At 34.4% G+C, this 13,698-nt stretch overlaps 1 protein-coding gene across 2 annotated transcripts; it reads left to right on the forward strand.

Moving 5' to 3' along the window:
- Positions 1-1,352: 1,352 nt before the first annotated feature.
- On the forward strand, positions 1,353-9,486 carry LOC146145182 (3'(2'),5'-bisphosphate nucleotidase 1-like). 2 transcript variants are annotated; one of them, XM_083389662.1, is made up of 7 exons: positions 1,353-1,491; positions 1,951-2,157; positions 3,826-3,874; positions 4,359-4,462; positions 6,389-6,574; positions 7,156-7,282; positions 7,708-9,486. In XM_083389662.1, the coding sequence occupies exons 1-7, from the start codon at positions 1,375-1,377 to the stop codon at positions 7,833-7,835; spliced, it is 918 nt and encodes a 305-aa protein (XP_083245788.1). In that variant the 5' UTR covers positions 1,353-1,374; the 3' UTR covers positions 7,836-9,486. The 2 variants fall into 2 exon arrangements, with proteins under 2 accessions (XP_083245788.1, XP_083245789.1); XM_083389663.1 differs by having other exon boundaries at positions 1,951-2,053; positions 3,824-3,874.
- The last annotated feature ends 4,212 nt before the right edge of the window (positions 9,487-13,698 follow it).

The raw sequence follows: 13,698 nt of genomic DNA on the forward strand, positions 1-13,698 counted from the left end.
ATAGCTAGATAACTTACATGGCTGTGCTAACGTGAACGAAAAATTTGTTGATAATTGATTTCTATGACGTCATTTTATGCCTTTATCATGACGTCACATTAATCGAGATGTGTAGTAAATTACCGACATTTAGCTATAGGTCGCAGAAACTGGCGAATTTGTCTACTGATCATACTGTGTATGTATGGCGTCGGAATTGTTATCGAACAGATTTTAGTTGGCCAATATGAAGTATTTGTGTCTCTCATAGTTATGACGTCATTTTATGCCATTATCATGACGTCACACCAATCAAGTGATTTAGCAAATCTCCCACATTTGGATGACTGGTATACGTGCGTTCGCATAATGTCACATATACGGGCGAATTTATCTCACTATATATTATAAGAGATCAATGGTTTCAGATTGGCGCTGGCCTACATGTTAGTTGACCAATACATAGTATTTGTGTTGCCTGACAGTTTTAACGTCGTTATGATGTCTTCGTCCACTTATCCAAGAATAAATTATGGCAAATGTGGTATCGTTGGAAAGGTGCGATAAATGTCTTTACGATAAATAGGTCCCTACTGGGCTGCTGGTACATGGCATTTTCCATTATCGAATCATTCTGGCCGGAAGTTGCTGAAAAATCACGATATTACGCCTGTATGTACTTATGAATATGAGTTTTCAATTTTTTTTTCAAAATTTCTTTTTTTGTCAAGATAAACTAGACTAGACAAAAGCCTCGTGTAAAAATCTAGTACGATTCCAAACTGAGCCGTTCAAAAATTGCCGCGATTGGGATTAGGATCGGCTGTCTGGAGCAGTATCAAGATTGATTCGATTGGTTATGAATATTAATATAGGTTATTATCGACGCTTATAATCCCTTCACCCCGAATTTGTTTGTTAAAATCTTAGATCTAGCATTTTTTATTATTTTATTGCAAAACTTTGGATATTGTATTTTTTATATTTCTTAGTATTTTGGTATTTATATGTTTATTTTGTGCTAACATGTGCTGTGCAGCTTCTAGTTGTATATTGCTGGCAACTAAAAATATAAAGCAGTTTAGCTGTTTAACTTACTTGTTTTATTCCATTGGTTGTACATTTAATGGTGTTTTTTATACCTTTGAAATATGAAATTAGCCTGACTTGTTCTTTACTTTTTGTGTATGATGACCTGTCTCCACTAATTAAAGGTATTTCAAAAATACTTTAAAGTCCTGTAGCCAAGCAAAACTAAATAAAAACAATTATGTATGCCTGAATGCAAATATGTTGAACTGGACTTACACTAAAAACAGTTGTATATTCCAATTGTCAATTACTAAATGTATGTTCCTGTTGTTCAGATTAAATTGCTTACCTAATTATTAAAAAATGGCCAATACACCTGTTTTACAACGCGTACTTGCTGCTTCGGTCCAGATCGCCAACAAATCTGCTGAACTTGTGAGGCAAATTATGACTTCTGGTGATTTGGGTGTCATAGATAAGGTTTGTTTAAATTCTACTTAAAATAATATAACTATTCTATAAATATTTTTAATATCATTGCAAGCTTGTTGTCTGTTTAAAACAGTGGTACACAACCTTTATGGTTGACTACCAAAATCTTAATACACACAATTTTACATTTAATATAAATGCATATATCGCACACAAAACTGTAATTACAGGTTTCCACAAAATCAACATGATTATTATGTTGATTGAAACCTTCAGACTAACTGCGATATAGAACTACCTACCAATCTTTAAGCCTGTTGGATCTGTGTTTTTCTCCATTACTACAAGAGACTGTAATTACAGTAAATAACCTTTCGAATGCCACAAGGCTAAGTAAGAAATACAGGGAATATTTATTTTTGGTCATATCTAGTTTTAAAATTGGAGTCTGGTATTTTGTTAACTAGAAATCCTAATAGTTTGTAACATTTTCATTTATTTTAACAGGGTGGCCAAAAAAACCTACAAACTCGAGCTGACAGGAGTGTAGAAAAGCTGATTCGTGCATCACTTTTCTCTAAATTTCCTGATCTGAATGTAATAGGAGAAGAAGATGAAGGCCTTGATGAGAGCGCTGATGCAAAAGTTGAATTGGATCCAGAAGTGTTGAAAATGGAATGCCCGGCAGCTTACAAAAACATTACAGAAAAACAGGTATGTATGTGTATCAATGATTATTTTGTTGGAAATAATGTCTATTAACACACTTAATATAATTTAGCTTTAACATTTTATAACTTGCCCCACAATTCAAAAATATGTATGTATGTTTCTATCTTTTTAGTATAAATCTATCATTTTTTTAATAATTTACACTAATTTATATTTTTTCTTTAATCTTTATGCGATAAATCATGAAGTAAAGTGGGTTTGCAGTGAATGCATGTAACGCAGCAGTACTTAAGCTGTTATATATTTACCACTAATGGTTTGCCAAAAGATTTTAGGTGGTATGCAAGCAAATTATAGGTAGTTAGTGAAGTTCAGGTAAATTTTGAGTCTTTAAATTTACTTATGATATGACCTTTGATGATAAACTTTGGTTTGAAACAGGGTGGTAGCAACGTAGCAACAAATATTACTAGATGATACACAACCAGAAAAGGACCACAGAAGTAAAAAACGTCCCAGATCTATATTGATCAGAAATATTTTCTTATGATATACAGGAAAATATTGTCATCTACAAGTTAAACCTTTTAACTATACCAGATCTGCCCAAGAATAACAAGAATTTGTATATCCCATACCGGAGTGTTTAAAGCAGGGGTGGGCAATTACCGCAAACGCGGGATGTTTTTTTTTCACCTTTCGTTATTCGTTCAGGTTGGCTGATTAGCAAAAATGTATTCGACCATTGACCACTCTAAGTTAAGCCTTTTTTGCTTTTTTTCTCGCTAAAAACGTCGAGTTAGGGTACTGTTTCACACTATTCGCTGTCTGCGATAGTATCCGATGTTGGTATAATAACGGAATTTTTGTAACTAACGCAATTCCCTTGAAAAGGTGGTCTAACTGTGTCTGTTTAAGGTCGCCTTTTTTATGTAATGATAGTTGTCGCAAAATTATTTTCATATCCAAAGACCACGTGTTTGGTGTGCAATAGACACAACTTATTTTCTCTAAACCGCAGCTTGTATTTTAGCTAGCTTGACACACTGCTCGGCGCAGATGAAGCGAAAATCGTGGCATAATTCAACCCGGAAAAACAATATTCGTTTTGCAGGTGGCGAAAGACGTGCTTGTAATTTAGCGGGTCCCTTACATGAAACTTGGGAAACTGCACTGCTGAAAGTCGAACTATGATTCTTCCAAAATCAATCACACATATATTCACCGTCTTGGTTTAGTTTCTCGCTTGAAGTAAACGATTGCACACTGAGCGGTTTCAAAGCACGAGTTCGCTTTACGTCTTAAAGGTTCGCTTTTGCTGGACGTTTATTGGCTGTGTCTGGTTGTATTTTTTATAACGTCATTCTCTTTACTATTTTATAACGTCATACCCGTCACTATTTTATGACGTCAATGCTAATTAAGCAGACGAAAATTAGGGGAATTCCCTAAGTTGAAATTTTGCAACTCCCCTTTTCAAAGACTGTTTCAAAAAACGCCCTGGGATTTCGAAAGTTCGGCGCCTATGAATATATCTATATATATATATACTGACGGTCCGGATCCGGCCCGCGGGCCGTATGTTGCCCAGTTCTGGTTTAAAGTCATTGATCACTAGTTAACTTTTTCTAATTATAATGTATAGACCTGTCAATTTGGACTCGGTTTAAATTGTTTAGAAGCTATTTAATTCCATCTTACTTTATTTAGATTGTTGTTTGGGTTGATCCATTGGATGGAACTGCAGAATTCACAGAGGGTAAGCTTAGATAGATTAGTGCAGATTACCATGATGTAGAAAACTCTTTTATTATAGCTTTTAGTACATCAGTGGTGCAATGTCGCCTGCTGTGTTTGCAAAGCTCCAAAACTGTTTATTCTAGATCCCTTAAAATTTTACCAATAAGCCTTAATAATAAACACCATCATTATTTTTAACTTATGTGTTAAATATTCAATTTCTAAAATTGCATAATAAAATGCCAAAAAATGAATATGACTTATCATTAACACATTGTCGTTGTCCTGGTAGAATGGGGTATACTGACGTGTTAAAGTACATTGGCTATCCATAACATAAGCAAATTATATTATTTTATATTTTAAAGATTTTATTTTTTAACCTTTTTGTTATGGTAATTGGTATTGTTTGACATCCCTATTTTGTTTGTCTTTTATTGGTTTTTACTCTTGTGGTAGTAATCAGTTCTAAACGTGAAAATTTGTAAAAAAAAAACTTTCAGGGTTATTGGATCATGTTACCATTTTGATTGGGCTGGCTGTGGATGGAAAAGCAGTTGCTGGGGTTGTAAATCAGCCTTTCTACAACTATCAAGCTGGTTCGCAGGTAGTTGTTTCATACCAAGGACATTAGTTAAAAATTAACAGATTGCCGGAAAAGCAAACAAAAAGAGTCAGTTAAGTTAGCCACCTCTACATGATGTATGTCTCTCAATGATAATGTTTGCTATGACATAATGTTTCGGGGCACCTTTATTTTACTAATGATTTATCAACTTTCTAAAATTGCCTCTTCACCCAATCCTTATAGACAAAAAGTATGTTTCACCTTGAGTAACCGCTGCGCAAATTTCATTCCATGTTGAACCAATTTGATAAGGAATGAAAGACATCATGTAAGTAGGGCATGTCTGCACAATATAAGGGTTGTCAAGATCGCAACCAGGCGAGGATCTACAATTTTTTTTTGGGGGGTGAGGGGGGCCATGAAATTTTCAAAGATGATGTCACAAAGTTACATCATTACGGGACGTCATATTGAAGTAATCTTAAGAACACTAAACAGTTCATATTTTGTAAAGTTTTAGGTGGAAAGGTGTTACTTTCAATACAAACCCTATTTTACAAATAAGTTATCGATTCAAACAAAACAAAAAATCGCCTTTATATTGTTCAAAACTAAAATTACCACGAGCGATCAAAATGGCCGTTTGTCCAATAAAGGAAAAAGCAGAATAATTCAGCTGTATTTCATTCTGTAAATTTCTTTTAACTATTAAGAGACTTGAATCTTAGTATGTGTGAGATTAATACGTTGTAGGCTCGATTATTATATCATGTACTTGAATATAGTTCATATGCCATATCTGAAGGCGAATTTAATCGTGGAGGAATTAGAAGTTGATTTATGATAAAAAGTAACGTTGTTACGCAGTCTGGCTGTAAGGAAAAGGAAACTACAAAATTTTAGATTGCATTGGGCGCCAAATTTGTAAGCTTTAATGACTTCTTATTTCTATAAAGTGTACCCCACGGTAATAAAATTTAATTTTTATGTAAAAAAAAAGAACACCAGGTTGCATTGAGCAAAATTAACTTTGATAGATGAAGCATACCAAACGGTTTAAATAAGTGCCGCGCTTTCCGACTTCTGTTTGTAGTATGATAGAATTAGTAGTTCTCAGTTTATTGAAACATTAAATTTACCACATGTTTTTGTTCTCTAATTTTCGAGGCAGGATATTTCAAGTGGCCATTAAATCTAATAAACTTTTAGGAAAGGTATAAATGACATCCTGTACTTTATGCTACGAATGAATGTTGTAAACATTTATCAAATATCACGTCAATGCCTGTATTATAATTTCCAGTTCGATTATTATTTAATATAGGATTGTATGTAGCTCAAGCTTTTTGTGTAAATCTACAACTAGAGGCAATTTTTTTTTCAACTTTCCTGTGATACTTTTACTAAACTCGAACGAAAGCCCGCTCTCTTGAGGGAAATCTCTACCAAACAATCGTGTTTTGAGTACAAATATTTGAGTACAAATATTCTAGTATATAATCCCAAGATTACTTAACTTTAGGACAGTAATTAAGCCCTTGTGTTCTCATTATATTGGCTGAGGTAGCAGGCCATTATTTAAATAGTGAATTGGGAAAAAGCATTTTTTACGTTTCTAAAGACAGTACACAAGTAGGGTTTGGGGTTTGCAATGAAACATTCTTACAAAATTAATCCCTAAAATTATCGAAAAAAATCACCACTCCTGTGTTTAAGAATATGTTGGTCTGCTGCAGCTTGATTCAAAGCTACTTACCTGAATATCAAAAGTTAAACTCCGATTTTTAAACCAATGCTATGTTGTTATTTAGTTATCATATTATCAGCACAGTTAAACCGAGCAGACATTTCGTTGTATAGAAGCAATGTTTTTCGGTTTAGTTTAATTTACCGGCCAAATACAGTTTAAAATTGACTTTTCCAGCTCGGCTTTGCTTTTCACAAACGAATTGCATTTTTTTCTAGGCAACTTTGGGGCGATCATTGTGGGGCTTGGTTGGCCTGGGAGCATTTAACTGGACCCGAGTGGAACCCCCCGTCGGCCGAAGAATCCTCATTACAACAAGGTCTCATTCCAACAAGCTTGTGAACAGTTGTCTTGAGAGTATGGCGCCAACTGCAGTCGAACGGCAGGGCGGTGCTGGTAACAAGGTACTGTTTTTGGATATTTTGTTTAAGTAACAGTAACAGATGATCTAAGACTATTTATAAAAACAGGTGAAAACAAAAATCTTTCTTTTACATTTTATTGTCTGTGGGAGATTCCTTACTTCCTAAAGTGTTTCAGCAACAGTAACAGTGTATTTCTGAATTTTGTTTCATGTACAAAATTAGCCTTCTGCTTCACCCTTCTCATACCGTGCTACCCACAATATTACGCATTTGTTGTCGGCAAGAGTCTAAGTTCGGCGTCCCTCTGAATATGTTTATAGTTATTACGAGCCAGAACCTTTAAAACATAACCCTTGTTTGGTATAATCATAAATTTTGCTTGTTTATTCACAATACAGACGTTACTAAAAATCGGATTGGTCGACTGTAGTTTTTTGCATAAAATACCAGGTATCACACGAGTACAGGAGTGTCGAACATCCCTGTCATTATTTCGACCCAATTCTTACTGGATCGATCCAGCTCTGCGTGTTTAGAAATATTTTTGTATCAATATTGAGTTAAATAAATAAATAAAGTGTATGCTTGTAAACTTATTAAATAAATACTCTTCTTTGTAGGTTATTCGGGTTATTGAAGGCGAAGCAGACGCATATGTGTTTGCGTCTCCCGGTTGCAAGAAATGGGACACTTGCGCTCCTGAAGCTATTTTGTGCGCTCTCGACGGAGAACTTACTGACGTGCATGGTAAGGAGTTTTCTTCATAAATTCGTGCTTCTAATTTCAAAATTGTTTCAATGTTATTTTGGGCAAGTTATGCTTTAGGCCTTTCGCCTAATTCTGGGCGTAAATGATCATACCACATTGGATAACGGCATATTTTGTTCGTATCGCTAAACTTACCTAACTTGATGACGGTATTTTTTATCTCATATACCTAATTTATTAATGTAGTATTTTTAGCATTTTCTCAATCTAGAGTCTATCTAGAGCTTAGACTGTGCCGTATTCCTTTTCTATTCCACCAACTTAGCCATTAAAATACATAAGACCTTGCTTTTGTTTGAACAAAATGGTTCTCGCCACCTAAAATACGTCAACGTAAAAATTTTTACCGTTACACACGTCAACTGTACACGCATTTTTTTACATTTCGATTCAACAAACTATAGGTTGCAAAATCCAGTATCATAAAGACGTGAAATTTCCGAACACTGGTGGCGTAATCGCAACTTTTCGTGGGCATGACGACATCATCAAGATGGTTCCACAAGAAGTGAGGGATGCACTAAAGGCCTGACTATGACTTTCAGCTAATTTGGTTAAAGAATTTCTAGCCAACTGTATTACCTTACATCAAATAGGGTGTTCTTTGTGGCTGAAAGTTGCAGTAGTAAAAATGATCTATATATGTTTTAAAAGAGCGCCATGTTATCAATATTAATTTGACAATCGTGATTATTAGGTCATTTTAAAAAAATATTTTTTCGCTTTTTTTTTCGAAAAAAGGTATTATAATTGGGATTTATTTTTTCTTTATATTGTTACCGCAATAGTTGCAATAATTATTCGTTTTTTTGTCAAACTGTTAGCTGGTAAGAATTGGTACAAAACGTTAAACATAGTGCAGCCTTATTGTCACTAATTAAAGAGGCCTTTTCTGTTTTGTCACAAACACCAGATCTTTCTGGCGTCCAATCGACAGATTTTTAAAAACAATTTGAGAGCATTTGCGATAAAGTCTTTCTTCATTCATTTTTTCCGCCAAGCTATGAAAATGCCGAATTTGTAACGTTACAAAAGTATACTTCCTTGTTGGCTTTGTCATCTGCCTAACCTTCGTAAATTTATAAAGTGCGCTTTTCTTGGACGTATGCAAACTTGTATGAAAACAAATGATAAACAATTGTGCTGTGTTCTCCCTTGTTGCCTCAGTTTGCATTATGCCACGCCTAATTGTTGAGTGTTTACTTGTTTGTTAAACAACTCAGTCTATATTGTTATTAATTATTTGGTTTATGCAAAAATAATTGTTTGTCAGCTAATTTAGTTGTGTCCTAATTTGACTGCAAGTGTGTTTTTCATTTTTCATTTTTCATCAGGTAACTTGTTTCCATGTTTGCGCCAAATGTAGAACATTTACAAATAGTAGTCTGTACGTTTTATAATTTCGAATTTCTATTCAGTGTACCACTTTATAAACCTATACAATTTAAAACAAAATTAAAACCAAAACTACAATTGAAACGTTTGAACGCGACATCATTGTAACGTTGTCGGTTATTTCAATTTTTTGATTCGCTCGCTTGCAATAAAATAAGTTAATCAAGTGATCAATAGGGCGATTATTTTTTGACTTTGCAAAAACAATCAAAATTTTCATTTAGGTCACAGATTGTCAAGATTGGTTTAAGTCAAAATCGTTTACAATATTACAAAAAAAAACTGTGGTGAGCTTTTTTCAATTGTTTTTTACTTTATTTTATATAAAAATTTAGTTTTGAATTACATCAAACAACATTTTAACGGTATTTCTATTTGTTCAATTCGGCATTTTGTACCTTTTATTTCAACCAAAGTGTTTACTTGACAATTTTCTAAAATAACCAGCGTCTCTGTTTTTCGTTGGCATGCTTTGTTAACTTTAAACAAATGTTTGAAAAATAATCTTTCTGGTAGGCCTTCCCTGGAGTTGAATGATTATTACTTAGAGAGTGTACTGTACATTCTTAAAGAATTTTGGATTTTTCTTGCAGTTTCGAGTTAATTTGGAGTTGTTCGACAGTGGCCTACTAAGTTTTAAAAAATATGATCCCGGTAGTCAAATATTACAGCGTTAATATTGGTTTCCATAAAAAGATTGGTTTATGCGGTGTTTCTCAAACTTTTTTTAGTCGTACGTGTCCCACTTGTTTGTTTTTTAATATAACCTACGCTGCGTACGCCCTACAGCCTGGCTCATGAATGATTTATTTTACTTGAATGCACCGGGATTTATTAGTTACGGTATTAATTATTATTATTATTATTAACTTATTACCGTTATCAGTAGGCATAACACCAATAAATGAAAATAAAACACTATTTAATGTGATAAATGAAACTGTTTTTCTGCACAATTATTTTTTGACTATTAGCTTGTCTATCCGGGATACAACATTACGAACACCACATCGAAAATCATGTTCAGGCTCACTTAGACGATTACGGCGCTTTGACTTAATGGCAATCAAGGTCGACAACTCTTGCTCTCCAATATCGAGGGGAAACTAGTAAGCTAGCTGAGGAACAAAATTTTGAGACAATGTTGGGTAAGCTGAACAGATGGTTAGCCAAAAAATCTATGGAAGAGTACTCCTTTATGCTTTGCTTTGGTGTCTCGTCAATTTGAATATCAATATTCTCTTCTTGTTCTACGGTAGAATAACTGGATCGATGCACAAAGGTTTGACAGCGTAGGTACAGATCACGAAATCAGCAGTTTCTTACGATAATTTATTGCTGAGGTCCGCTGGAAGAGCGGTTTAGCAATTTCGTTTTGTTTGTTTTCCACGCATATAATCGAGATATTTAGTTTGCGAATCAATGCTTCCAGCTTTATATAAAACTGTGATTTTGCTGTTTTATTATCCTTTGAACGAAAGATTTAGGCTACAAAGTTTAGAGCCTGGAAAGTATCCGGCATGTAGGTCAGTCGTGAGATAAACTAATCATTCTCCAAATCATATCTTTTCGTGTTTTGCTTCTTGAAAAATGACAGTAATTCATGTCGAAGTACAAAGACCCTCATTTTCACTTTCCGCGGGAAAACCAGCAGACCTAAAAAACGCATCAAGACACTTATGATCAGAATAGACGTCTTCACACAGCCCTGCAAATAGCCGAGTATTCAGAGCTGATTTTTTATGAAATTGACAAATTTAATGATTTTGTTCAAGCATGATTATATCATAAGTAGGGCGAATATTTTTTGACCAACAAAATAGGAAATTTTGACCTGAAAAATTAAAATTTTGACCTGTTAAAAATACATTGATTTAAATAACCTAGGAGTCGTTAATCACGCGTTTTTTATACTGTATATTGCTCTAATAAAGATATAATATGGATAAAATGACTTTGAACTTATATCAAAACTATTTTTTTTTTTTGATCAAATGAAAGATAAATTTCAAAAATAACCGAACGACCAATTTCAAAAACCTGAATTTAGTTTTTTTTTTTAATTTTGTAAGCGATTTATGTGCAATTTTATTCGAATTCGACTTAAAAAAAATTTTGACTTAACGTGTAAATTTTGACTTTTTTCCAAGTCAAAAAATATTCTCCCTAATCATAAGGAAGCACTATTGGCGTTAAGTGAAATCTTTATTTTCGCCCGAGTATTGCTTAAGCACCTTCTGTCCCGCATCCAACTAAATTTTTCTAATGCACTTTATTCTTAGTATACCGAAAGCCATTGCAGACTCTTCATCGAATCTGTCGATCAATGATGCAAGCAGGGCAGACTAGAAAAACAACTAGCCTGCAGTGAGGTTCGACACACGTATGTGTGTTCAGGTTTAATTGCACTTTATTATTTTTAGGAAATTGGCCAAAACGTTGAACACATAATTCCCTTTCGTTTTAGTGGCCAGCTACTGACCCAACAATCTGACTCTGTTTTCACTGTGTCGTTTTGTATAAAGCGGACATAGACTTACTTGACATCTCGACTTGTGAAGTTGAATGACAAATCCATACATTAAATATTTGACTACAGCTATAACTTGTTCATAAATGTCAACAGACATATTTTTAATACGGCGTTTTACAGTGTCATTAAAAGGCCGGGGACACACTATTAAGTTCAGCCGTTTCCTCTTCTCCGGTCAGGGTCTTGACTAGTATTTTTGCTGCGGGCAAAACAAGGGACTCTGCATCCTATGAGCAGCTTTCATATTCTGAGCTACCAAAAGAAGGACTTCATAGGATGATTTTACTATCCCTCCTTTCTTTTGGTCTGTCTTTTATGTTTTCGCCATGTAGACCAAATAGAATTATAACCCGCCAAGCTCTTCGCGTAACACGAGTTGAGAACCACTGCTTACCGTACCGACCTTTGTCGTTGCAAACGCGAAACAAAGGATCAAGTTGAATATACAAATAAAATTTTGCCCCTCGTGGAAAAAACAGGTTGACATTCTCTTTACTTTTGTCATTGCGGCAAAGTCTATTTTTGCGTTTTTCAGGCCTTTTTTTTAAATACGTTTACCACAGAAATCACCATTTTTCTATTTTCTTATCCCTATTGTAGAATTAACTAAAAAATGAATGACATTATTTTCCAAAACATGTATTTTAAATAACCACCCGATCCGTTAAAAGAGTATGATTTATTATTAGGTGCACGTCTAGGGGGATGGACGCGCTTGCTGGTGTAATGTAAGTCAACCATTCGTGACTGTTTTAGAGTAGGAAATGTTTTACCGTTACGACTGGGCTTTGTGACATTTTTGTGGTCACTAAACAAAATTTAGGGGTCGCGTAAGATTGCGCTTTGTTGCGTCACTGTCACACCATTTTTTATACGTGCGTCGTTTTATAGACATTTTCGTCATCGCAAAGTTGCTATAACTCCTAGACCTATACAGTCGACAATAATCCTTTTAGAACATAGCTGTCCATCAAAGACATTAAAACAAAAATAGTTGCGGTATAGTATACAAACACAATACACGGGTTAAATTTTAATTTAAAATATTATAAGAGCTAAAGGTACCGTAAATGTTTTTATACCAAGTAAAGTATTTTTATACTTTTTAAAATAATGGTGATTGAGAGCAAACTGCAGCACGTATGATATTAAGGAGACAGCAGCAAATTGCTCATTGAATAGAAGTTTCCATTTCTTTTTTGCTTTTAAGTTGCATACTTTTTTCATATTTGCACTTTGAGTTGATTTTGATTTTTGAAGGTCCACCGGTCCGCAAAATTTGTTTTGAAATTTTACCGGTCCGTAAGATAAAAAGGTTGAGAACCACTGGGCTACACAACAAATAGGCCTACGCTCCACTGCTGATCTGCACTAAACTGTATTATTAAAGATAAACGTTTGTTACACTGTACCGACAATAAGGAGACAATATTGCAATAATGGTAGGCGTATTAGGTCGTGCAGATAAACTTAATTAGCTTACTGCGTTACTTCGCGTACCGGTATTTAGCGATTTAGCCTTTGACAAAGTTATGTGTTAGAAAAAGGTACGTATAGGTAGACAAAAGTCAACTATAGGTGCGGCTGCTAAGACTTGCAATTCTACAATTTTCAGCTAATTTTGCAACAGCCTACGAGTATTTTTGTACGCTGGCGTTATTTTCCAGTAAAGCCATTCTCGTCCTTAATTATTTTGTTTGCAAAACCGTGAATAGCTTGGAGTCTCTTTGGGTAGAGCAAAGTGATAGTTAGAGACCAAATTTATTTAGATGCTAGATATTTATATTTGCATTTATTTAGTTTTTTTAACAAAGGTGCTAGAAAGGAGATGTTTGTGGTAAACAGGTTAAAAAAATTCTCAAAACGCTATAAAATATTTCACCGAAATGATGACTGGTGTTGTTGCATTAGTTTTGCAATAGCACAGCTTTTAGTGCAGATGGGTTGGGAGATCTGTAGCCTTATTAGAAAATTTGCTAATATACGTGCAGTTTTGGTCTGTTAAAAGACTTTTGATATATTGTTACACAGTGACATTACCCTTCCCTAGAGCTACATCATAACAAACCAAACTAGCTGCCACTTGCCGGTGTATATTGTGTGACAGGTGCACACCCGAGGTTGTTTTAAAGCAATAAAGGTTGAATTGTAGGATTTCGGACCTCCTATTAACCTCAAAATTTGCTCTGCACCCCTGAGATTTCGGCATAGGGTTCTGTGAAATGCCACATTGGAAACTTTGAATATTGCGCAGGAGATCTGTTTATGCTGCTTAAATATGTGTGGCTGAAGTAAAAAAATTGCTAAAATTTGCAGGACTGGTATAACATTATTTTTAAAATTTGCACATCTGAAAATAAAGTATAAAAAAAAAAAAAAAAAAAAAAAAATAAAGTAAGCCTTTCTTAACCTGGGATAAATTTACCCCTTGGTGTAAATTTCCTCGTTTTAGGGGTTAAATTAGCTT

Source organism: Ascidiella aspersa, chromosome 5 (genome assembly GCF_963924565.1).
Source record: "Ascidiella aspersa chromosome 5, kaAscAspe10.2, whole genome shotgun sequence".
Taxonomy (NCBI): Eukaryota; Metazoa; Chordata; class Ascidiacea; order Phlebobranchia; family Ascidiidae; genus Ascidiella; species Ascidiella aspersa.

Coding starts and splice junctions, on each gene's coding strand:
- LOC146145182 (XM_083389662.1), top strand. CDS start 1,375: ATGGCCAATACACCTGTTTTACAACGCGTACTTGCTGCTTCGGTCCAG. Junction 2,158..3,825: donor AAAACATTACAGAAAAACAG/GTATGTATGTGT, acceptor TACTTTATTTAG/ATTGTTGTTTGGGTTGATCC. Junction 7,283..7,707: donor AGAACTTACTGACGTGCATG/GTAAGGAGTTTT, acceptor AACAAACTATAG/GTTGCAAAATCCAGTATCAT.